We start from the raw sequence: 24,897 nt of genomic DNA on the forward strand, positions 1-24,897 counted from the left end.
ATTTCAAGAACATTTTACTTGTTTTTAGTTCTATTTTTGCAGTGTTGGAGCAGTTCTGCCAGCAAGTGCGGTCCAAAAATCTGCCAGAACGGTGCCAGAAGCAGCAAGAAGCCAGTGGTCCGGTTGTGAGGAGTACTGCTGTGGGTTTTCTGAGGCTGCTGTGTAATTCTCATCATGTCAGGCCTAGAAACGCGGCACGGTGGTGGCAGCGTCATGGTGTGGGACTGTTCCACAGCCAGCGCTGCGTTTTCTGCCACTCGTCTTCCTGATTCCAGCTGCTTGCACCGCGTGGGATAAACAGCACCAACAAACTGTGAATATAATCTTTTTATTCTCTCCAGTAGAAGAAATGTACACTAAAGTTCTCTGAAGGTATAAAATTTCTCTTAAATAAGCAATTATTCTGTTCAACATGTCTGTAAATTCTCATAATTATTAAATCAAACCCTGAGGACTTCGAGCTGATGACATCGGCCTCCAGCGACCGGGAACGCGGCGTGGCGCGGCTAGCAGAGTTAGCGCCGGGCCGGGCCTGACACCGGGTCAGTACTGGACCCACTTCACTTTATTCATCACGGCATCAGTCTGATGAGAAGAAGACATAATCAGGAGGAAAAAAAGGGAAATGCTGGCTGAAGGCTTTGGTTGCTGCTGCAGCTCTCAGTGTTCCTGCAGCTTCACTCGTCGCTGGCGCCGGTCCGTCTGAGCAGCTCCGGGTCGGGCCGGCGTCCGGCGTGGAGACGGTTTCCTGAACGGGAAGGTCGGGGAAGTATCGGGGGGGTGGGGGGGCTGCTGGTTGGGGTCCGGTCTGTGGGGAGTTGCTGGTCTGCAGTCGGGATGTGGATGAAGACGGAGATAACCCTGAGGATGGAGGAGACGAGGACTCTGAGGAGAGAAGGACAGAAGGAAGCGGTTAAGCCGGTCTGGATGTCTCGATCCGGTTCTGCTGGATCTACATCCTGGAAAACACGAAACTCCATTGATTCAACAGAAAAACCGTTTCCTGTTTCAGTTCAGTCACGATCAGCTGTGGATAAATGTCAGAACAAACGAGGCTTCCTTTTGAGCCTCGTTTGAAGGAGGAGACTAAGACTTTATCGTATTATCAGAAAAATCAAAAGTATTGGGCAAATGTTATCCTTTGAAAAAGCTGAGATTCTTATCTGTGCATTTGTGTCCTCAGGCATCGATTACTGCCACGCCCTTTTCTCTGGGATACCATAAAGGTTTAGGGGTTTGCAGACGGGTGTGAATGCAGCTGGCCGTGTTTTCACTAAAACTAGGATTATAGAAGATTATATGGAAATGTTGAAGGAACCAACAGGAAGTTATAGCCCCATTTACACTACCCTTGTTAAATGGATCCATGCCGAGCTTGGTTCTAACGACCGTTTACACATCACGCTAGCACGGTTCCTCGCCTCCTAGTGACGATCTGCGGTACTACAGCTCTCTGGGATTGAAGAAGGGACTCAAGCAAATGAAAATGGCGTCGCCCGTAACATTTAGGAAGTTATGTTTGGTTATAATTGTGATATTTCGTTGTTTGTGGAGAGTCAGGCGAAGAAGGCAACCTTTGGTGAATTTACTTGATGGAGTCGGCTTTTGGGAAGTGGATAAGACAAACGAACGTTGAGGAATCATCACTGGACTGTGGCTCGGTAAGGAAGCTAGTATTTTTATGAATGTCTGACAAGATGACGCTGTCTGCTCATGCGCTCTTTGTTATCTGAGAACCGAGGCACTGAAAAACCGGGCCGAGCCCTACCAACGAACTGGTCTGCATTTAGCGCGGTCCGGTTGTGTCTGGCTCGGTTCAGCGATCCATTTACACTCGATAGTTTAAAAAGGGGTAAACAATAAAGTGTAAATGGGGTAAATGACACAAATGGGTCGACCAAATGGACCCAGAGATCCAGAGATGGTTAGTGAGCGGAGCTGAAAGGTGTCCGAGAACTTAACCCAGTTACACCGGTTCTGGCTGGAATCCACCAAACATCTGGAAACTTTGTTGAAGCTGATGATAAATAGAGATGATTCTGTCCGTGGCGGCTGAGCCGAAACAGGAAGTCTGCTCTGGTTTCCTGTCAGATGGAGCGTATGTAAATATCTGGTTTCAGCTACGCGACTCCGCTGAGGCGTCGCGTAGCTCCAGGAAAACATCTTCCCTCACATTCTGGGTTTTCTGCCGCTACGTTTCAGGATTGCATGTTCTCAGACTCTCCTCTGACCTGAGAGCCTCCTCCTGGAGGCCTGCTCCTTTAAATGTGCACGGCGGGTTTTATCTGATGGAGACAGAGGGTTCCCCACCCCCGCTGACGGGGAACAGACAGACAGGCGTTATTATTAGCTGGAATATCCAGAGGAGCTGATTCAGGCGGTTTTCAGCTGCTGCTAATTAGCGAGCGTCGAGGCACAGAGAGAATTATCTGCTTCAAAGTCCTTCAGAGATAACCGTCCAGCCCGTCTGTGCGTCAGTCAGCCGGACGGCCTCGATTAGGCTGCAGATTATCAGGATTTTCTAATTATTAGGGAGTAATTAAGACGGAGGCGGGGATTATCAGGCTGAAACATAAAAACGCTGAACAGACGCGGCGAGTCGCTGAAACAATGACACCGAGACACAAAGAGTTCACGGCTGAGTGAGGCGGCGAGGAGCTGAGCGGGAATCTCACCGCAGCTACAGCAGAAACTGAAGCACTCTAGTCTTCAGGTTCCTTCCAGATTATTTCCACATTTTGTCTCATTTCTACAAACTTTAGGGGATTTTATGTGACGCACCAACAGAGAGAAGCAGAACTGTAAAGCGGAAGTAAAAGGATTCAGAAGAGAAATCTGAAAACTGTGTTTGTATTTAATCCTTTTTACTCTAAAAACTTAAATAAAATCCACAGCAACCAACTGACTGCAGAAGTCCCTGAACCTGAAAACAAAGTTCAGATGGATGGACGGATGGATGGATGGATGGACGGATGGATGGATGGATGGATGGACGGATGGATGGATGGATGGATGGACGGACGGACGGATGGAGAGATGGATGGATGGATGGACGGACGGACGGACGGGTGAATGGACGGATGAATGGAGAGATGGATGGATGGAAGGATGGAAGGATGGATGGATGGATGGATGGAAGGATGGAGGGATGGATGGACAAATGGATGGATGGATGGATGGATGGATGGATGGATGGATGAATGGACGGATGGAGGGATGGATGGACAAATGGATGGATGGATGGATGGATGGAAGGATGGATGGATGATGGATGGTAAGATTATGGATGGATCGATGGATGGAGAGATGGCTGGATGGAAGGATGGATGGATGAATGGATGGATGAATGGAGAGATGGATGGATGGATGGATGGATGAAAGGATTGATGGATAATGGATGGAACGATTATGGATGGATCGATGGATGGAGAGATGGCTGGATGGAAGGATGGATGGATGGATGGATGAGTGGAGAGATGGACGGATGGATGGAAGGATGGATGGATGAATGGAGAGATGGACGGATGGATGGACGGATGGATGGATGGATGGAGAGATGGATGGATGGAAGGATGGATGGATGGACGAACGGATGGATGGAAGAATGGATGGATGGATGATGAATGGATGGACAGAGATTATAATTTCCATCACGTTTCCCTGCAGTCTAAATTTCCTGGAACCAGCCAACCAGAACCTTTCGGGTCACAAGCAGCGCAGCCAAGGGTTCCCCTCCCCCACCTGTTGCTGAGGGCTGTCAGCTGTGTACGGTGGCTAACTGGGAACGCTCCCAGACGGCTGTGACTTTGCCACCAGGCTAACAGGCTAGCAGGCTAACAGGCTAGCAGGCTAACAGGCTAACAGGCTAGCAGGGAACGCTCTCACAGACGCAGCGGCTGCCGTCAGGCTTCACCGACTTTACCAAGAGCGACGGTCAGATTCTGGGAGACTCTCTGTTTGTTAAGCTTTTCATCACCGTGTAGTAGAATAAAGAAGTTTGCTGTGTATTCTCGCCCAGCGTGACGCTGCCCCCTGCTGGGCTGTTTCTGAACACATCAAACGTGCTGCGGTGAAGATCGGCCAAGCAGCTGAGAACATGGAGGCTGCTTGTTGTCCAGCTATAATGAAACCTCCGTCAGTAATCCCTCCTCCACTGCGTTTTAGGACCACACAGCTTCTGTTCTGCATATATCTGCATTAATTCCTCCACGGAAAAACAAAGAAAAGCGGCTGCTTATCGGTCGCCTATCAGAGGAAACACAGCAGACATTCATCACGACGAACCTTTCCCAAACTAAACTTTGTGTTGTTCTCATGAATCCGCTCCACTCAAAATGGGTCCAGTTCTATTTCTGTGCTGGTTCAAGACGCCAGATTCATTTCCTCAAATGTATAATTAAAAAATGTTTTTCTTCTAAAATTAGTTATAATCTAAACTGTCCTCAGATTCAGGTTCCTGCTTTATTATCCTAAATGCAACGATCCATCAGCCAATATTTAACAGGTCAGATGCTGAAACTTTTATTTCTATTCATTAAATACGTAAAAATCAAAGAACTCCCAACATGTTGTTATCATGTAGTTTGATGCTTTGTATATTAATAAAAATATCTTTGACCTTAACTGAAAAAAATGGAGATCTATATAATTATATATGTATAATTTCTTTCTGTTCCAGGATGTTATCTTGTCCTCTCTTCTATTTTTGTTACCTGTTCTCCCATCTTCCTTCCCACTGAATGTGAAATAGTCTCAGAATAAAAATCTAATAAAGCTTTATGCATATATAAATCCAGCAGAGCGCTATGGCAAAATGAAAAGGTTCCTTTTTTAAGATCCTCATCTTTAAAGGTTCATATTTATAGGTACTTACAGACTCACTTCTATCCAGAAAACCGCCGTTATTATCTTCAGCTGTCACTTTCTACATGTCGTATTAATTAATCCTGTATATTCTTCAGTGATGGTATCAGGGCGTTGATAGTTTGTACCTGTAATACTTTATCAGCTGGTTCTGCTGTTCGTTTATATCTGTCTTTGCAGGTGTAGAAGCAGACTCAGTTATCCTTTCCTCTGCTCTCTTTCACCTTTTGTCCCTTTTATTATTTTGTCTCATCTTTTTCCTCTTCTACCCGTTTCTGTGTCCATTTAACATGAAATAGTCCCAGAATAAATTCTAATAAAGCTTTCTGCATATAGAAATCAAGCAGAGCCCGATGAATAAAGCTGTAAGGCTCCGCTTGTGAAAGTAAAACCTGTTGGGCTCGTTTTAGCATCAAGACAATTCTTAGTGCTAAACTTGCCAGACAGGACACGTTAAAAAAAGAAACGTCTTTCTGTTCTGTTTATTTATCGCCTCTGAACAACGTCCTGCTCAGTGAAAAAATATCTGACTCAGCAGATCAAACCTCAAAGAATCAGCATCTGCTGGTAGAAGCCTGATCTCTGCTCGGACTCTTTTTCTGCTGAAGCCACAAACCAAGAAACTTTATTTTTATTTTGTTTTTGTGGTGCAGCTTAAACTGCTAATTTTCTCCTCAACAGCTAATTTAGACTCCAGAGTCAGCGTCTCATTTGACCCAGAGAGGCGTTGATCACGTGTGATGCCTGCAGCGTGAGTCGCCCCATCAGCCGGATCACCTTTTTCAATTAATGCGTCTTCATCCACGTCCCTGTGACATGTATGGGACAGGTGTGGACACCTGGCCATGTGTTTACACCTGTAAGGCTGATTATTGGGCAAAAGCATAAACTAAGAACATAAACCGAATTACGTGGCTGTTATATCCAACCTCACCACTAGATGTCAGTAATTATAATCTGTTTTATGGCATGTAGTGTCAGTCCTTCTTTATTATAATATAAAACTCTATAATATGACATTTATCACAGCAGAACAACAGTTTTTATACTTATTTGTTAATCCAGAGCTTCAGGTTTAACATTTACTTCATCTGCAAATAATTAATTACCCCCACATGACCAGTCAAACTAAAATGAAAGGCCGGCGCTCCAGACTTCTTCTTCTACTGTTGCTTAACGTCACACTCAGATGTTTCAGGTGAAACTAGACGAAGATAACCTGAGTAAAAACAAATAAACACTTTCTATGCAATGATTCAGTTATTAATGAGAACAGCTTCCCGACCAGCCTGGCTCTAAGTGGAAAAGTGATTCTCCTCCTGGTTAAATCCTGCTTTAACTGTGATTAACAACACCGGCTGCTTGTTTCCTGATCCAAACCCACGGCCAGATTACTGGTCTGACTGCAGAATCAAGAAATCACTTAAATAGAACCCGTCTGACAAAACGAAGCAGGCTAGAGGCTCTAAAGGAACTCCAGACCAGGTGAGAAACGGATGGAGGACACATGGAATGGTGGAGGACCTCCCCAGGAGTGGTCGGCCCACCAGACCCAATTAAAGGTTCCTGTTTAAACCCATTCAGTTTGGACTCGTTCTGTCCCGCAGAACCAAAACATTAATGAGGAACTCTTGTTGCTCCATTTGAGAGTTTGGTTCCTCATCATGTCTGCAGAACCAGCACCATCCTCGGTCCACTTCCACACGCCTTAATTCTGCCCGATTCTGATGCTGGGAATTACACCAGCAACCGCAGCGAAGCCCACACGGGTTCTGCTGAGAGGAACACGCTGGCAGCCACAGCAGGATGCAGGAAGCTGGAAAGACGTGAGACCCGACCCAAAGAACGATTCTGCCTCTGAGCAGAACGTCATGAACGCCGCCGGCCCGGTTCTCCTCCTGACTCACCTGTCCGTTTTCAGGCCGTCTTTCCCCGCAGCAGCTCCCGGGCGTTTTCAGCTGCCTTGGCCAAACTGTCGGCCGTCAGCGCCTCCTCCAGACTCCTCCGGGCCTGGTACACCTTCAGCTCCTGCTCCCTGCGGACACAACCGGATCGCCGTTACTGGGCTGAGAGCGGCGGCGCCTCAGGAAGAGGAACTCCCTCTGCTTCAACAGGAGGAACCCTGGGCTGCAGGGCTGCCATGTGTCTGGATGCTGGTGAAGATTCTCCGTCATCCAGGTCATGGTCATTCCAAAAAAAAAGTAAAAAACAAAACAACTGGACTTGTTTTCTGTAGTTGAAGACGTTTCACTTCCTCTCCAGGAAGCTTTCTCAATTCAAAAAGTCTGGAGTAATGTGGAGTAACAAGCTTTATACCATTACCAAACAAAGGCCTTGTAATGGCTTAGATAACATGCAGATTCAACAGAAACAGGACCACCCCTTAGTAGTGGGCGGTCGTTAAAGCCATTAAGCCACCAATAACGACCCTGACGACTCCTCGTTACAGAGGAGTGGACCAGTTTCGGTCCACTCTGCTGGCTTAATGGCTTTAACGACGGAAAACAAGTCCAGTTGCTTTGTTTTTTACCATTTTTTGGAATGTGTCTGGATAAAAGTCAAACTGATCTGGACTTTTATCAGCCTCCTCGAGAGAACAAGAAGACCCGACAGGTTCAGCATCATCGTTACTCGGAAATGTTGAAACATGGAGACGTCAATCCTGGAGGAATCTGTTCAGGAGATTATTTAGGATCACGACTCTTCTGAGAGTTCTAAGTTAGTTCTTTGTTGCATCAAATCATCTTTGATGCAACAATGTGTGTGTGTGTTTGTGTGTGTGTGTGTGGGGGGGATTATCTATCCCAAAGTTATCAGTTAACAGTTATCAGTTTTACTATAAAAAACGTGTCATAAAATAATAATTCACAAACTGAAACGTGGCTGTAGAGGCTAAAATGTTTGGGAAGCCCCTTCCATAATGAAAGCATTCATTTGTTTTATTCACTTTTATTTATATAGCACCATCATCTAAAGCCTCTTTCCAAAGTTAGACTCCATCAGATCCTCCAGGTTGGTGAGAAAGTTTCCTCTCTAAGGAAACCCAGCAGGTTGCATCAAGTCTCTCCAAGCAGCATTCACTCCTCCTGAAAGAGCGTAGAGCCACAGTGGACAGTCGTCTGCATTGTTGATGGCTTTGCAGCAATCCCTCATACTGAGCATGCATGAAGCGACAGTGGAGAGGAAAACTCCCCTTTAACAGGGAGGAGAACCTCCAGCAGAACCAGAACCAGGCTCAGTGTGAACGCTCATCCGTCTAGACGTTTTGGTCCAGATGCAGCTCTGCTGACCCAAATCCGGCTGCCATCTTGTTTTCTAGAGAGAAGAGGCTGAACATTTTTCTCCATCAGACTGAGACGCTCACAGAACCACCGCGATGTTCTGTGAGGAACCAAAGCAAAGCTGCAGCCCAGCTACACAACCAGATTCAAATATTAGCGAATCTGTGGACAGAACCACCAGAACTTGGTCCGGACTCCAGGAATCTAGATCAACACGGGACTAAATAGCAGAATCCTTTATCCACAACATGGAGGAGAAAAATGAAGAAGCCAGAGAGGAATGAAATGTGGCGCCGGGGTAAGAGGGCAGCAGGGGAGAGGAATGAGAGCAATTTGGGTTGACAGGCACATTCAGCCGGAGAGTCGGAGGGGAGGGATGGAGAAAGAATGAGAAATTAATGGAGGGAAGAGATAAAAAATGAAGAGGAGGGAATAATGCTGGAGGGGGGAGAGGTGAGAGGAGGAGGAGGGATGGAAATGAAAGAAGAGAGGAGGAGCAAGAAAAGGAAGCAAAACTGGAAAGGTGGAGAAAATGGAGTGAAGGAGGGAGGAAATGAAGAGGAAACACCAGGAAGGAGGAAAGATGGATGGAGAGAGAGAGAGAGAGAGAAAAGAGCAGGGAGAGGTGAAGAAGGTGTGAAGGATCCGCTGATGGGTTTTAGTGGTTCTCTAGACTGTTCCCACAGCGCCCCCTGCTGTCTGACTGCTGGAAGTAGGAAGATAGCAGCAAACATAGAAGCTAAAATCTTCATGAAATACTGAAATAAAAGCAGAGATTAGAAAGTCCAGCTGGTCCAGACGGTTCCTGAGGAACCCGCTGAGAAGTTTGGCTTCAGTCAAACATCTAAAGACTCAACTTCCCACAGTTCCCAGTGAGTTTATTCTAGATGTGCAGCTCTACAGGAGTCTAACTCATTCAACCTTTACAACATCAACGTGTTCTCAGCGTCTCACCGGATCTGCTCGTCCGTCACCGTGAAGGCCTTGCAGAGCGGCTGCGACGTGTTCAGCCAGATGGCCGGGTTCTTCTCAGCGGCCACCGACGTCTGGCCCGTGATGGGACCAGAGCTCATGTGCAGCGCGCTGGCGATGGCCGACAGCAGAACGTCGTCGCTGGAGTCCGGACCGATACCTGCGGAGGCGAGGAGGGCGGGGAGGTCAGAGGACGGAGCGGGAGCAGGAGGCTGCTTTAGCTGGACGCTTTGGGGGGGGGTTACCCTGCAGGCCTTTGGGCAGATCCATGGCTTGGAGGACCTGCTCTGTGACGTCCGACGACCGCAGACCCTTCAGCCGCTTCTCCCAGAACAGCTGCAGACGCAAACATGTCTGTTAGTCCCAAAGTAAGAACTTCCTGAAGATCTGGGTGAGTAAGAGCGGCTGTAGGACACGGGTCAGCCACAACGCCTCCTCAGGTCCTCCTGTCAGGGGCCGGGAACCTTCTGTCAGAGGCAGGGAACCTTCTGTAACAGACAGGGAACCTTCTGTGACAGGCAGGGAACCTTCTGTGACAGGCAGGGAACCTTCTGTGACAGGCAGGGAACCTTCTGTCAGGGGCCGGGAACCTTCTGTAACAGACAGGGAACCTTCTGTGACAGGCAGGGAACCTTCTGTAACAGGCCGGGAACCTGCTGTCAGAGGCCGGGAACCTTCTGTCAGAGGCAGGGAACCTGCTGTCAGAGGCCGGGAACCTTCTGTAACAGACAGGGAACCTTCTGTGACAGGCAGGGAACCTTCTGTGACAGGCAGGGAACCTTCTGTAACAGGCCGGGAACCTTCTGTGACACGCAGGGAACCTTCTGTGACAGGCAGGGAACCTTCTGTCAGAGGCCGGGAACCTTCTGTCAGAGGCCGGGAACCTTCTGTCAGAGGCCGGGAACCTTCTGTCAGAGGCCGGGAACCTTCTGTGACACGCAGGGAACCTTCTGTAACAGGCAGGGAACCTTCTGTCAGAGGCCGGGAACCTGCTGTAACAGACAGGGAACCTTCTGTGACAGACAGGGAACCTTCTGTAACAGGCAGGGAACCTGCTGTAACAGGCTGGGAACCTTCTGTGACAGGCCGGGAACCTTCTGTGACAGGCCGGGAACCTTCTGTGACAGGCAGGGAACCTGCTGTAACAGGCTGGGAACCTTCTGTAACAGGCAGGGAACCTTCTGTAATAGGCAGGGAACCTGCTGTAACAGGCAGGGAACCTTCTGTAACAGGCCGGGAACCTGCTGTAACAGGCAGGGAACCTTCTGTGACAGGCAGGGAACCTTCTGCGACAGACCGGGAACCTTCTGCGACAGACCGGGAACCTTCTGTAACAGGCAGGGAACCTTCTGTCAGAGGCCGGGAACCTTCTGTGACAGGCCGGGAACCTTTTGTAACAGGCAGGGAACCTTCTGTAATAGGCGGGGAACCTTCTGTAACAGGCAGGGAACCTTCTGTCAGAGGCCGGGAACCTTCTGTGACAGGCCGGGAACCTTCTGTAATAGGCAGGGAACCTTCTGTAATAGGCGGGGAACCTTCTGTAACAGGCAGGGAACCTTCTGTAACAGGCAGGGAAGCTTATCTCAGAGGACGGGAACCTTCTGTCAGAGCTCAAACACCTGGATGAGAACCTCTCCACAGCTGCAGAAGGAGGAATAGAACTCTCTTGGTGGTCATAATGTTATGGTTGATTGGTTTGTATTAAACGATAAAGTGTCTCCAGGTGTTTATAAAAGAATAATTTTCCCATGAGCCCCTCAGCACCGTCTGCTTTCTGGCTGCCACTACAGCCCTCCACGCCATCACCTGCCGCGTGACGCTCTGGCCCCGCCCTGAGGCGCCGGGTCTCACCTGTCGCGGCGGCTCAACGGCTCTCTGCAGGTCTGCCTTGACCTTGTTTCCGGGGTGACTCGTCACCTTGGTAACGGGCTGTTTGAAGATGGACGCCGTCTGTCTGATGGGCAGCGCCGTGTTCAGGTCCGGTTTGCCTCCCTGGGGGAGGAAAAAGGGGAAAGTGTCGGTGTTGTCTTCCTTCACTCCCTCCCTGGTGCTCTGCTTCTACTCAACAGAACCCGAGACGGCTCCTTGTTGCTAAAAAAAGAACTAAAAAAAAAAACTTTTGACCCAAAAGGAAAAAAAATTAACCCAAATACACTGAAAACTGCCTTATAATAACAAAATCGTCAAAAGCCAAGAGGGCCAAAAATGTCAAGTAGAAAGTACTCAGGGGGTCACAAAATAATAATATAATAATAAAAAATTAGATCAAATTAGCAAACTGTTTTTTAAGTTCACCCTGCTCAACGATAAACTAAACACATTTTTTTTAAATAATAAAAAACAAGCAAAACAATAAACTAAAACACACATTTTAATTAAAAATAATAAAAACAAGCAAATCGATCTGATTTCTTTAGACTGCTTTTTGGTAAATAAAAAAAAAGTGCTCCTATTTACTATTAATTCAAATTAAGAACAAAAATATGTCTAATAAAAAGGTAAAAAGTTGTGTTGCAACTCCCTTTTAATTAAGATTTTCATTTTGAAAAATTAAAAATTGGTATTGTATTACTGTGTATCTGCAAAACCAGATTTAGGCTTAGGCCGCCGAAAATCGTTCCGAGGGCCGCAAATGGCCCCCGCGCCGCCCTCTGGACACCCCTGCTCTACAGATAAAAGAGGCGGGATGTTTGGGGGCCATCAGGGTGCCTCCTGGACCCTGGAGTGGTTCTTTGGAACCAAAATAATAATAATTTTTTAAAAATCTAACCAAATTTGCAAAAACTTTTTGTTTTTCCATTTCAACCCGCTCAAGAATAAACTAAACAAAGTTTTTTGAAATAATAAAAACAAGCAAAACAATAAACTAAACACACATTTTAAAAAAATAAAAACAAAAACGAGCTAATTGGTCTGATTTCTTTAGGCTCTGTCCAGAAGGTCGACGATCATCACCTGGGACGTTGTTTCTGCAGTGGTTCTGAACACATCCAAGCTGGTTCTGGACCAGATGAAGCTGGTTAACAGATCCTAATTAAATATGCATGTGCTATTTAAAAGCAGGACTGGTACCAGGAACCCAACTCCAACATCCAGCCCCACTGACTAATGCTTCTTGGCGAGGTTCTGATAAACATTCAGCTGCTTAAATCCCCCAGGATCCTTCCGGGTCGGTGTCGGGGGGTCTGTAGTTCAAGTCCCTTTTAGTGACGCTTGGTCCTGCTGCTCCAGACAAGTTGGAGCGCTGTACTGCCCTGAGCCGCTGAGCAGGCTTTATTTATTCAACCCGATAAAAGACCCGCTCAGAACAACCATCCATCTATCTATTCTTTCTATCTATTCTATCGAGGCTAGCGAGGTAGGAGAGCCTGAGAGAGCTGAGAGCGCGAGCAGCAGAGGCGATAGAGAGATCGAGAGAGATAGCCGGTAGACCTGAGCTAGCGCGACGAACGCGCGCTAGCGATCTGCTCTCTCTATATGTCTGCGGCTCTTCTCTTCTCTTCTTCTCTCTGCTCGTCTCTCCTCTCTCTCTCTCTCTCTCTCTCTCTCTCTCTCTATATATATATATATATATATATATATATATATGAGAGAGTTAATGAATAAAAGGCAGGAGGTACTGTGACAATAAAAGATTTATAAACAGAAACAATTTAAGGTTTAAAGAGTTTGAAGCCTTTCTGTTGTGTCAGTGAATCTGGTTCTGACGGGCCGGTCCAGGTCCAGATTAGAGCAGCTGGTCTTACACATTTCTCTAGTTTTCTGCTTTTATTCATAACTAGTCCTCTGGAGCTGTTCTTTGGACCTTGGCTGCTTTTTCACTTTGCTTCAGAACAGAACCGGACTGGGGTTCTCACCGTTTTCTGGCCCGGTTCTGGTCAGAGCCAGGAACCGGGCCAGAAAACGGTGAGAACCCCAGTAAAGCGCATGAAACCTCTGATCTCTGCGATCCAGCTTGATTGTGAGACAGACGGTTCAGAACCCTCCTGCCGCCCGGACCGGTCCGAGTCAGGAAGTCAGAGTGAGTCATTCGGCGAACACTGAGGGACTGAAACCAGACTGAGAAACCAACAGGACCACACAGGAGCTGAGTCAGAGCGGAAACTTCCACAGAACTGAGTCGGATCGGACTGGAAACGCCCACAGAGGTCGGACAGAACCCCGTCCCTCACCAGAGGAGGGTTAGAGACAGACGTCAGAACCGCACGCATCACACGGCCTAACCGCCGGCAGGAGGATCGCCGTTGACCCGGTGATCGGCCCAAGCCCCGCCCCCTCAGCAGGTGGGGTCCGTTACCTTAGCCAGGCTCTGCGCGTCGTGTCGGAACCGCTGCTTGTTCTTCTGCAGCTTTCCGGGCATCATCTTCCCCGTGCGGAAGTCGAAGCACGCCAGGTCCACGGCGTTCCCCAGATAACGGGCCAGCTGAGGCTTACTCCGGAACTTCTTCCCCGTCGGGCTGCAGGAGACAGAGGAAACCGGTTAGGAACGCTGGAAAAGTAGGAGGACCTTCTCCTCTGGTTCTCCTCTGGAGGTAACGGCTAAAGTTCTGCTGAACCAAAACCTGCTGAAGCCATTTTCCCCTCCGTTAACCAGACGGTTCTCATCAGATCGTTTCTGCTGTGGTTTTTATCGTTGGCTTTTCTCAGCACCTCTGGGCGTTAGGACACAGTGACGCCGTGAAAACTAAACAGAACAAAGACCCATAAAGTGTTGCCATCATGTCCGCTACACGTTTACAACAACCTGTATAATTACTTCGCATCACGGAGTAATTATACAACATATTTACCTCGTCCCCTCTGCTAGCGTGTTCAATCTGCCCCACAATGCACCTTTCCCGCTCTTACACACCGAAGGTCATGTGACAACCAGGATAACACCAAGATAGGGCTGCACGATAACTCAATAACAATATATATCGATCGATAGAGAAAAAGGGTAAAGAAAAAGTTGAATCGAATAACATTTTTCCTTCCTTTTGCATTCTAGCCATTAGAGCTGTGCATAAAAATCGATACAAAGATTAATATCGATGTTTTTAAAAACGATTTAATATCGATCTTCTGGCTTTCAATATCGATATACCTCCCAACCCCTAGGGGGCGCTATAACAGCCGTTACTGTTCACAGCAAGGAAGAGCAAGTGAGACGAGTCTAAAAATCAGACATTTTTTGGTTTCTGTGATACGATAAATGCATTAAACCAAATGCACTTTATGTTCCTGTTAATATGTCAGTGTTCAATAAATTGAACATAAATATAACATTTGGCTGGTTTGGTTGACTGAATAACTTTGAGCATTAATTTGAAAGTAATAAATATCGATATTGGAGTCAAATCAAAATCAAGCTGAGCTATGTATAGAGAACCGTATAAAATCAGCTCATCCTAGATGACACCCAGTCCTACTAGCCATGTAGGTTAAAAAATAAATCCTCCCAACCAATCACAACGCAGACCCGGGAAGCTCCGCCCCCTTCAAAGAGTTCAGAGAGCACACATTCTTTTTTTTTTTTTTTAAAACCTTTTAGTTTTGGTAAGAAGTTGATTGAATAAAGGGTTGAGTCTAAATTCTTTATTTGTTTGTTCAGAATCTAAAAATAAGTCGCTAAGCAACAGCATAAAATAGCCAGAGCTGCTCTTAACATTTGAATTTGTTGATAATTATCGATATCGATCAATATGATTTCTATTTTATCGATATGCTTTTGTTTCTTATTTCGTCCAGCCCTACACCAACAGCGGGGAAACAGTGTATATTGGTCTTAATTTATGTTTGTTTTTAACATTGTATTTAAATATATGTTACAACAAAATTGTGTTAAAGTTGTTGTTTTTTTCCCAGCAGTTACATCTACTGGAACGGTATCAGAGTAACCGGGTCAAACAGAACGACGTCAGGCACAGATCAGGTCAGGTTAACTTGTTCTGAGATAAAAAAACCAGCTGACTGGGCCGCTGTCAGCAGACGGTACCGTCAGGCTCGGTATCACCCACAGGCGGTACCGAGATAACCAGCGTCCTCCAGGGTTGCTCTAATCAGGCCAGAATAACAACTGATTATCAGCAGGAGCGCCTCTATAAACGCAGCAGTGCAGGAGTTCTGGAGAATACGGGTCAGGCCGGGGGTTACAATGGCCTAGTCAAAGTCTGGACATCAAACGTCTGCAGACCTCAGCGCCCAGAAGCAACAAGAGTAGACCCAAATCTCTCTACAGTGAAGCGAGAGGTACCGCTGGGCCGTAGAACCTCCTCCAGCGGCCTGCTTGAAGTCAGAGCTGCAGCTGCTGCAGCCGTGACGCCGCCTCAGCGTTTCCCACGAAGCGACTTCCTGCTGTCAGGATCAGACAAATATGCAAAAGTCCAACAGCACAACCAGTCGGTCACGCCCGAAGGAGTTCCCACATTCAGGTTCCGCTCCCTGCCGTGCTTCTGTAGGCGGGCCTGAAGCCACGGGGGTCAGAGGTCAGGCGTACCTGCAGCGTAACGTGCTGCAGGTACGCTCCCCAGTCCGTCTGGGCTCCTCCCGGCCTTTTATTGGGAATCTAACCCCAGACGTTGAGGGGCTGCGGCTCTGGAGGCCTCAGCAGGGCGTCGCTGCTCCTCCGGCACGCCGCTGACTAATTTCCCTCATGGTTAGTCTGATGAGTCACGCCGCTGCCCCGAGCGACGGAAGTGACGGCGGCTGCTGGCAAAGCCGAGCCTCGACCGTCGATCGACAGGAAGCCACGGCTGCCGTCGCCTCGCTGCAGCGGGAGCCGTGGCTTCCTGTGTGACCCGATGCAGCAGCAGAGAACGCCGAGCTGCAGAGTCCTGCTAGAGCTCATCTGAGGAAGCGCGAAGAAAAACGAGCCGAGCGACGGCTGCTGGGAATGACGGAGGAACGTCAGGGCAGCAGAAAGGACCGGCAACCGGACGGCTGAGAAAATGCTTTTAATAAAAGACGTCACAGGAAAAACAAATAAACACAGGGAGTGAATTTAGTGGCTTTTCTCCATTTAAACCAGCGGCATCCAAACTTATTTTGCTATGAGGGCCAAAGTCATAAAGTTGGAAGCACTTGAGGGGGCAAAGAAAATTACTTTTTCTTTAAATAAAAATCTAACAACAAAATTAATCTCAATAATGTAATAATAATAAAAAAAAACATTTTACTTAAATTAACAAAATAGATTTTTGAAGAAACGTTATCTTTAAATCTTTGTACGTCCAAAACATAAAGTAATCTTTTGACCAGGGGTGTCCAACATGTGGCCCAGGGGCCGTTTGCGGCCGCTCCGGATGGTTTTACGGCCCCCAAGGAATTCTGGCATGGAGGAAGTTTGGCCTCTGTCAATGCAGATGGACGATTTGTTTTTGTCAGGGAAACGTTTTTCACAGAAAAATCCTTCTGAAAGTTTTTGAGCAACAAAAAAATAATTGCTCATTTATTACTGAGGTTTTTCTGTCAGTATTTTTTTTTTTTGTAAAAGTAACCACAAATGTCTGGCAACGTTTAACCAGAAGAAAACTTGATATAGCGAGGATGACCCATGCTCCCTCCTGGTTCCCGGGCTAGAACTAAAAATAAATTAAAAAAATCTACTCAAACACCCTGAAAACCGTCTTATAATAACAAATTGTCAAAAGCAGGGGTGTTCAAATTTTTGGCCATGGGGCCCAAAAATGCTAAGTAGAAAGTATTCAGGGTCCACAAAATAATAATACTTATTAGTATTAGGGTTTTTTTTTTTTCATTTCAACCTGCTCAACAATAAACTAAACATGTTTCTGAAATAATAAAAATAAGCAAAACAATAAACTAAACACATTTTTTTTATCTAAAAACAAGCGAATTGGTCTGATATCTTTAGACTTTGGTTTTTGGTAAATAAAAAAAGTGCTCCTATTTACTATTAATTTAAATTAAGAACAAATATATGTCTAAATAAAAAGGTACAAATTTGTGTTGCAACACCGTTTTAATATGATTTTAATTTTGAAAAATTAAAAATGCCTTTTTTAAAGGCCTTGTATCAGTATTGTATTAATGTGCATCTGCAAACCAGATTTAGGCCAAGGCCGGCCAAAATCGTTCAGAGGGACACAAACGGCAGCGGTTCTGATCTTGGAACTCTGCCATGGGGTCCATTTTGGTCGGCCTCTGCACTGTTCCACGTTCTCTCCGCGTGTGGACCGTGGTTCTCTAAAGCCTTAAATCTGGAACCCTTTAAAGACTCAGATGTCAGAGACGCTGTTTCTCATCTGCTCTTGAATTTGTTCAGATGGGGGCGTGAGGACCTACCAGGAGGGTGTAATTACTTTTTTTTTTAGACAGAGCCGGGTTCTGATAAGCCTTTCCATCAGTAAGTTAAGTCCTCATTTGAAAACTTCCGTCTGAATTTACTTGGTTTATCTTTTTCTCATATTAGAAGCGCTTTGATTTCTTCATTGCTCGCACCTTAGAGCAGGGGCGGTTCTAGGCAGGGGCCAACAGGGGCCCCCCGTAGAACTGGCCCCGCCCCTGTACTAAAGACATAACATTAAATACACTTCTTACTAGGGCTGCGCATAAAAATCAACACAAATATTAATACTGATGTTTTTAAAAACTATTTAATATCCATATTCTGTCTTTCAATATCGATATACCTCCCAACCACTAGGGTGCGTTATTACAGCCATTACTGTTCACAGCAAGGAAGAGCAAGTGAGACGAATTTGCAGAACAGCCGACAGGATTTTAGATTTTAGAAGCGCCTTCATCCCTAAAATCAGACGTTTGGGCACATTTTTGGTTTCTATGATACGATAAATGCATTAAACTAAATGCACTTTATGTTCCTGGTAATATGTCAGTGTTCAATAAATTGAACATAAATATAATATTTGGCTGGTTTTGTTGATTGTAATAAATATTGATATTGGAGTCAAATCAAATTAAGCTGTATAGAGGATCATATCGAATCGGCTCATCCTAGATGAAACCCAGTCCTTATTACGACTATATAAACTGGTGAAGAAACAATAACTGATGATTATTTTTTTATGTTTAATTACTTTATTCTTTAATGTGCCCCTATGGGGGAAAAACCCCAGTGGCCCCACCTTGCCCCCCCCTGGTGAATTTGGTCTAGAACCGTCATCTCTTTGCTGCTTCATAAAGGATTTATTCTATTCACCGTATAGATAAACTCCCGGTACCGGGCAGAATGAGCCCGGCTTGAGTAGTAGTTGCTTAAAATGAAGTGAAAGTGAAAAGAAGCCGGGCTCCCAGCTGGCCCGGTCCCGGGATCCGGACCTGAAATTCCTGTCAGAGGCACCGACTTCTTTCTCTGAGGGGGGTGGGGGAGAGATCCCACCGGGACAGGTTACCGGGACGCTTCTGGAAAAACGGAGCTGACTCTAACAGAACAGCGCGCTCCTTTGTCAACAAACGATTCGGTAGTGCCGGTTCCGAACTGACGGATCACCTGTAGTAGTAGACGTCGCTCTTTCCGGCGCTCAGTCCGGACTTCCTGATCACTTCCTCCTTCTTCCAGCCCGGCGGCAGAGCCGGACAGTCCGTCCTCTTCCTCTCCATCACCGCTCGGAGCTCCTGGGTCCCGGATCGGTTCCGGTGAGTCCCAGACGAGCGGGCGGCGCGCTTGATCTCAGGCGGACCGACGTCACTCGCGGACGTTAACGGCAGCGGTCCCCGCCCCGGTTCGGGTCCTCTCGGTTCAGCCCGGGTAAGAAAGTATCCCGGTTCGGACAGTCCCGTGACCCCCCCGCTCCCCCGGGAGGGTCCTGGCTGAACGCCGGCGTCGGTTCCGTGAGTTTGCCGGAAGAACCGGTGATCCGCACCAGCTGAACTGGAGCTGAACCGGACCAACGGCAGGCTGTGACGTCTCTCACACAAGCTCACGCACACATAAACGCTGCCCGGAGATCGTCTGTGGCGAAGAGATGACTCACTCCGGACTACCGTAAAAAACACCTACGCTCCGTGTTACACTTCCGGGATTAAACAACCAATCAAAACGCAGCATTGTCAAGCGAAGTTGCAAAATAAAGAAGGAGAAGAAATATTAAATATTCAGCAGCTTACTAAAGGAAAACCAACCCAACGCTTATTTTTATACATGATCATAAAAAATTAAATTAAAACACAATGAAAAAAAGATGCTTTGCGCATAACGTTACATTTCTGTTTGTCTGAGTATCTTCTTTTAAGCATTAAGTTTGGTTATGGGTTAGTAGGCCAGCTACAGCAACATATTTACCAAACAAATTAATTTTCTCCTGAGTAATTTCTTGGATGACTACTTCTACTGTTACTTGAGAACAAACTGCGGTCCCTCTACCCACCTTTGCTCATGGTTATGGCTATTTCTTTGAAATCAGGCAAATAAAGTCGCCACCAAGCACTCCCCCCTCCCTACATGGAGCAGCTGCCTGTTGCATTACATGATGCAGACACATGTCGTCTTATTGCAGGATTTATGAAAATTAATTATTTACTGCATGCCTGTGTTTAATTCATATCCCTGACCAATGCTGCTAAGAGACAAAACTTTCCTTGTGAAGCAAATATTCTTAGTTGTTCCTAATTCTACAAGTTCTGACATCTTCAACTACTTCTTACCAGGCTGGTAAGAGTTATGGTCCCCTCCTCTTCCAGATCTTCTGTTGCGATGGATGGACTTCTCCCACAACCTGATTCGGACGCGCCCCCGCAGAGGCTCTGCCAGTGGCAGCAGATATAATTTACGTAGACGCCCCATTGGACGCTGCCGGCCGCTAGGCTGACGTGCTTACAGGGCGGCCATCTTGGATCAGACCACAGATCAGACATCTGCTGTCAGCTCAAATCTCATTTTTATCATATGTTCACAATGCTGGTGACCTTTCTGTTAGACTACACACTCTCAGCCACTGAGCTATAAAATACACTGGAGTGCTGATTTTGCCGAAAAACTGAAGTCACTGGCTGCCATCTTGCTACTCCCTACTCTCACAGAATCCCATAGGATTTGGTTGCAACAACAAGCAGTTTTCTGGCTGAATGAAAACGTTTCACAGGTAATTCTAGTCAGTGGATGTACTAACACTATCAGCTACTAGGAAATTAGGTGCTGAAATATTTTACATGTTATTCATATTAAATATACATATATGTATATATAAATATGTGTATATGTATACATATATGTAAATATGTTTTTGTATATTGTTATTTATATATTTATAAATGTTATATATGTATATTTGAATTAATAAAATGCAAAATATTTCAGCACATGACTTTCTCAGTACTTGATAGTTTTAGAACATAACATAAAAGTATATGGCATTAGACATTTTAAAAGTTTTAAGCCCCCCCGAACATGAAAAAATCCTTATTATTCGATGCTGCAGCGCACATATTCCCTAGTTACTGGAGGAAAATAGGGAGTACCAATATGGCGGCTGGTGGCTTCAACACGACTCGTTCTAACAGCGGCTATTAGCACTCCAGTGTATTATATAGCTCAGTGGTCAGACTGAGCTATATAAATAAAGGCTTCAAGATAATGAAATTATAAATTTAAAATATGGTCGAAGAGCCATTGGGAAGAAGATTCAGTGCTAAAAGGTCCTTGAATTCAGATTTGCTTTATCCTGCATGAACTCCTCTTACTAAAGTAAACTTTAACCTGGTAATATCACATTGATGTTCAGAAAATTACATGAAGTCTGTATGGAGGCAGAGCAGGAACCTTAGAACTCATCAGGTTAAGCTGGAAATGAAATTCCCAGCCTGGCCCTGTCCACACCTTTAGATATCTGCTCTCTGCTACAGACATTCACATATTTATGATATAAGCTGACCCCCATGCTGTGGAAATCTTAGAGACAAAATGTCCATTTACACCAGAGTTCTTCCTTAGTTCCATTGATCTGAACCAGAATCACAGCTTACTCTCAATTTTAAATGTCAACCACTGAGAATTGTGCATTTATGCATTTAAAAAGAGACTTTCAGTTGGACGAGCTTCAATAAGGACAGACAAAGGAGACTTAACATTTTTTTGCTTTTATTACACTGGAATTTGAGGACAGGTTCACATGAAATAGATTTCAGAATCAGACATATGTATATAATAATAATAATAATATATAATAATATATATTATAACATATAATAATAAAATAATAATCAGTATGTCTGATTCGAGAATGTTTCAGCCTTAAAACAATTAAAAATGTTAGAAAACTTTGACCAGATGCAGCTCAGAGGAAGAGAAACACACTGTGATGACTTTTGCTTCTACAGACTTAAATGAAAACATGGAGGCTTTGGAGCGGCGGGCCCGTCTAGTACTCCTCCCCCTCCTCATCTTCTCCCTCGATGGAGTCCACTCCCACCTCCTCGTAGTCCTTCTCCAGGGCGGCCATGTCCTCGCGGGCCTCGGAGAACTCGCCCTCCTCCATGCCCTCGCCCACGTACCAGTGGACGAAGGCCCTCTTGGCGTACATGAGGTCAAACTTGTGGTCGAGCCGGGCCCAGGCCTCGGCGATGGCGGTGGTGTTGCTGAGCATGCACACGGCCCTCTGCACCTTGGCCAGGTCTCCTCCAGGAACCACGGTGGGAGGCTGGTAGTTGATGCCCACCTTGAAGCCGGTGGGACACCAGTCCACGAACTGGATGCTGCGCTTGGTCTTGATGGTGGCGATGGCGGCGTTGACGTCTTTGGGCACCACGTCGCCGCGGTACAGCAGGCAGCACGCCATGTACTTGCCGTGGCGAGGGTCGCACTTGACCATCTGGTTGGCCGGCTCGAAGCAGGCGTTGGTGATCTCGGCCACGGTCAGCTGCTCGTGGTACGCCTTCTCGGCGGAGATGACCGGCGCGTAGGTGGCCAGGGGGAAGTGGATGCGGGGGTACGGCACCAGGTTGGTCTGGAACTCCGTCAGGTCCACGTTGAGAGCGCCGTCGAAGCGCAGAGACGCGGTGATGGAGGACACGATCTGGCTGATCAGCCTGTTCAGGTTGGTGTAGGTGGGGCGCTCGATGTCCAGGTTCCTGCGGCAGATGTCGTAGATGGCCTCGTTGTCCACCATGAAGGCGCAGTCCGAGTGCTCCAGGGTGGTGTGGGTGGTGAGGATGGCGTTGTAGGGCTCCACCACCGCCGTGGACACCTGAGGCGCCGGGTAGATGGAGAACTCCAGCTTGGACTTCTTGCCGTAGTCCACGGACAGGCGCTCCATCAGCAGGGAGGTGAACCCGGAGCCGGTTCCTCCACCGAAGCTGTGGAAGACCAGGAAGCCCTGAAGCCCGGTGCACTGGTCCGCCTGAGGACAGAACCAAGATGGAGGCTTCAGAACGTTGCTCAGCCCACTTCAGAGGCAGCTGCATTATTCAGCTCACGCTCACCAGAACCAGTGAACACGGTCCTCACACACGCGTCTACCCACCAGTTTGCGGATCCTGTCCAGAACCAGGTCGATGATCTCCTTCCCGATGGTGTAGTGTCCCCGGGCGTAGTTGTTAGCGGCGTCCTCCTTCCCGGTGATCAGCTGCTCGGGGTGGAACAGCTGCCGGTAGGTGCCGGTGCGCACTTCATCTGAGGAGAGACGCTGGTTTTAATCAACAGTTTATTGGCTTCGGTTACGACCGAGGCCAAAAAAAAGATGCTACTCACCGATGACGGTGGGCTCCAGGTCCACAAAGACGGCTCTGGGGACGTGCTTCCCCGCACCGGTCTCACTGAAGAAGGTGTTGAACGAGTCGTCTCCTCCTCCGATGGTCTTGTCGCTCGGCATCTGGCCGTCCGGCTGGATCCCGTGTTCAAGGCAGTAGAGTTCCCAGCAGGCGTTCCCGATCTGGACGCCCGCCTGGCCCACGTGGACGGAGATGCACTCACGCTGGAGGAGGAAGGAGGGAAAATCGGTTTGTGAAGCACTTTCACTGACACAGAGGCAATTAAAAATGGTACAAAATCCTGCAATTAGCTTATGTCTGCTAATGTAGTTTAAAAAAAAAGCCACTTTTTGTTTCATTCCAGCAGAATTTCTATCTTTCATGATATTTTCTGAAGATGACAGGGGTTTCATAAACTGGTACGCATATAAAATTCAACAAAAAATTACTTAGATGACCTGAAAATAAATTCCCTGCAGGCTAAACTTGGGACATTTCAGCCTGAAATGATCCAGAGACACACATGGACCTGATTGGCTGCTGACTGCATTTCCTCTTTCTCTAGAATAAATCAGTCTTTATTGTCCCTCAGTGGGGAAATTTAAATTATAAAATAACATAAAAAAAACCTTGATGCTTTTTTACTAAGGGGCGGGTCCCGACAGACGTTTTCTTTACCTCCTCTTGCGCAACATATCAGGCAACATTCAAATTAACAGCGGGAAAACAATCATGGCGCTCAACACATTCTGATTGGTCAACGGTCTCCATGGTTCCCCGATCACGTGACTAATCTCGCGATTGTTTGCACCAACGGCGGGAACTGAAACCGTTAAGAGACGTTAGCTCATTTAAAAAAGGCGCAAAGACTGACTAACCACACTAACGGTGAATAATTAAAGTTTAACAGAAAAAGCCGAGATAAACCCAAAATGTTCACATTTCCTGCTTATTATACGCTATACTTTCAAATATCTCATATTATTCTGATATATATATTGTTCATCTTTCTACTCGGGAGCAGTGCAATGAAATCAAGCTCAAATGTGCATTATTAATGTGCAGCTGAACGACAACAAAGTCTGGCTAAGGCTTCTGTGCCTAAATAAGTCAAGAAAAATCGGTTAGTGAAATAAAAATCTTCTTTCCTGCGCAATTGTAGTTTTTGACGCAATGAACAAACGGTTAAATTTGCCTGAAAAAAAAACTGTACAAGCGTACATTCCAATAAAATAGCTCCTTAAACCTTTAAAACTACTCTTACCATTTTTTTGTTTTTGTTGCGGTATAAACTTCAACGGAAGCGCCGAAACGTTGGAAAAGTCTAACGGCTGGACTGTTAAGAAGTCGCTGGAAGACAAGATGGCGAAAACCTCGTTCGTAACGGCTTATAAACTGGGCCATAGCCGGAAATCCCGTGGCGGAGCACGGGGGGGTGGTTCTCCTCCTTCCAAAAAAGATGTCCCAAAAAAAAACATTATTTAAAGGTAAATACGTTATTTTAAATAATAATGTATTAACTTTAAATGAAGTCACAACTCAAACGATAAAAAATATAAACGGAAAATGAGTTTCTTAAATATTAAAATATGGTGACACCCTTATCCCACATAGTGGTTTGGTCCGCATTCCGTTTCCAAGGGGCGAGGCTAACTCTCTCGGCAGCTCTGGTGGAGCGACAGACTTATCGGATGATGGGGTTTAAAAGGCATTAAGTCATTTATCTAACCACTAGTCCAAGGAGCACAAGGTTGTGACATAGTGACATTTCTTCCATTTTGTCGAAAAACATCTTTTCTATGAGCTTGCTAGGTATGCAAATAGCCCCAGTTTATGATGGTTAACAAGCTCAAATGAGTATTAAACAGAGACAGCGGCGGGACCACAGACATATTAAACGTAGACGCCTCGTTGGGCGGGTTCTGCCTATGCTGCGGATGCGTCAGAGCGTCCGCCATGTTGAATGTGGCAAATCTGCAGTAATTTAAACAGTATCAGAGGGGCTTTAATCTCAGAATATACTTTATGTTCGTAATATTTTTATTTTTGTAATATTGCAAGTTTATTTCCGTATCCCTTTGGCTTCATTCTCCTGACTTTATTATCGTAAATAATTAAAATAATTATAAGAATC

At 46.3% G+C, this 24,897-nt stretch overlaps 2 protein-coding genes across 2 annotated transcripts; both read right to left on the minus strand.

The window, feature by feature from the left end:
* Nucleotides 1-312: 312 nt before the first annotated feature.
* On the minus strand, nt 313-19,091 carry mbd2 (methyl-CpG binding domain protein 2). The gene is made up of 7 exons (XM_012877509.3): nt 18,571-19,091; nt 13,414-13,573; nt 10,968-11,108; nt 9,362-9,452; nt 9,099-9,276; nt 6,771-6,898; nt 313-885 (listed from the first exon to the last, which is right to left on the minus strand). The coding sequence occupies exons 1-6, from the start codon at nt 18,678-18,680 to the stop codon at nt 6,781-6,783; spliced, it is 798 nt and encodes a 265-aa protein (XP_012732963.1). The 5' UTR covers nt 18,681-19,091; the 3' UTR covers nt 313-885; nt 6,771-6,780.
* A 2,048-nt stretch (nt 19,092-21,139) lies between these two features.
* LOC105936584 (tubulin alpha-1B chain) lies at nt 21,140-24,163 on the minus strand. The gene is made up of 4 exons (XM_036139988.1): nt 24,028-24,163; nt 22,765-22,987; nt 22,538-22,686; nt 21,140-22,414 (listed from the first exon to the last, which is right to left on the minus strand). Exons 1-4 carry the CDS (start codon nt 24,028-24,030, stop codon nt 21,437-21,439), a joined length of 1,353 nt encoding a protein of 450 aa, XP_035995881.1. The 5' UTR covers nt 24,031-24,163; the 3' UTR covers nt 21,140-21,436.
* Between the last annotated feature and the right edge of the window lie 734 nt (nt 24,164-24,897).

Source organism: Fundulus heteroclitus, chromosome 8 (genome assembly GCF_011125445.2).
Source record: "Fundulus heteroclitus isolate FHET01 chromosome 8, MU-UCD_Fhet_4.1, whole genome shotgun sequence".
Classification (NCBI taxonomy): domain Eukaryota; kingdom Metazoa; phylum Chordata; class Actinopteri; order Cyprinodontiformes; family Fundulidae; genus Fundulus; species Fundulus heteroclitus.

Coding starts and splice junctions, on each gene's coding strand:
- mbd2 (XM_012877509.3), bottom strand. CDS start 18,680: ATGGAGAGGAAGAGGACGGACTGTCCGGCTCTGCCGCCGGGCTGGAAG. Junction 9,453..10,967: donor CCGTTGAGCCGCCGCGACAG/GTGAGACCCGGC, acceptor TTGCGTCTGCAG/CTGTTCTGGGAGAAGCGGCT. Junction 9,277..9,361: donor TCTGCCCAAAGGCCTGCAGG/GTAACCCCCCCC, acceptor TCGCCTCCGCAG/GTATCGGTCCGGACTCCAGC.
- LOC105936584 (XM_036139988.1), bottom strand. Junction 22,687..22,764: donor CCTGGAGCCCACCGTCATCG/GTGAGTAGCATC, acceptor GTCTCTCCTCAG/ATGAAGTGCGCACCGGCACC. Junction 22,415..22,537: donor TGGACAGGATCCGCAAACTG/GTGGGTAGACGC, acceptor TTCTGTCCTCAG/GCGGACCAGTGCACCGGGCT.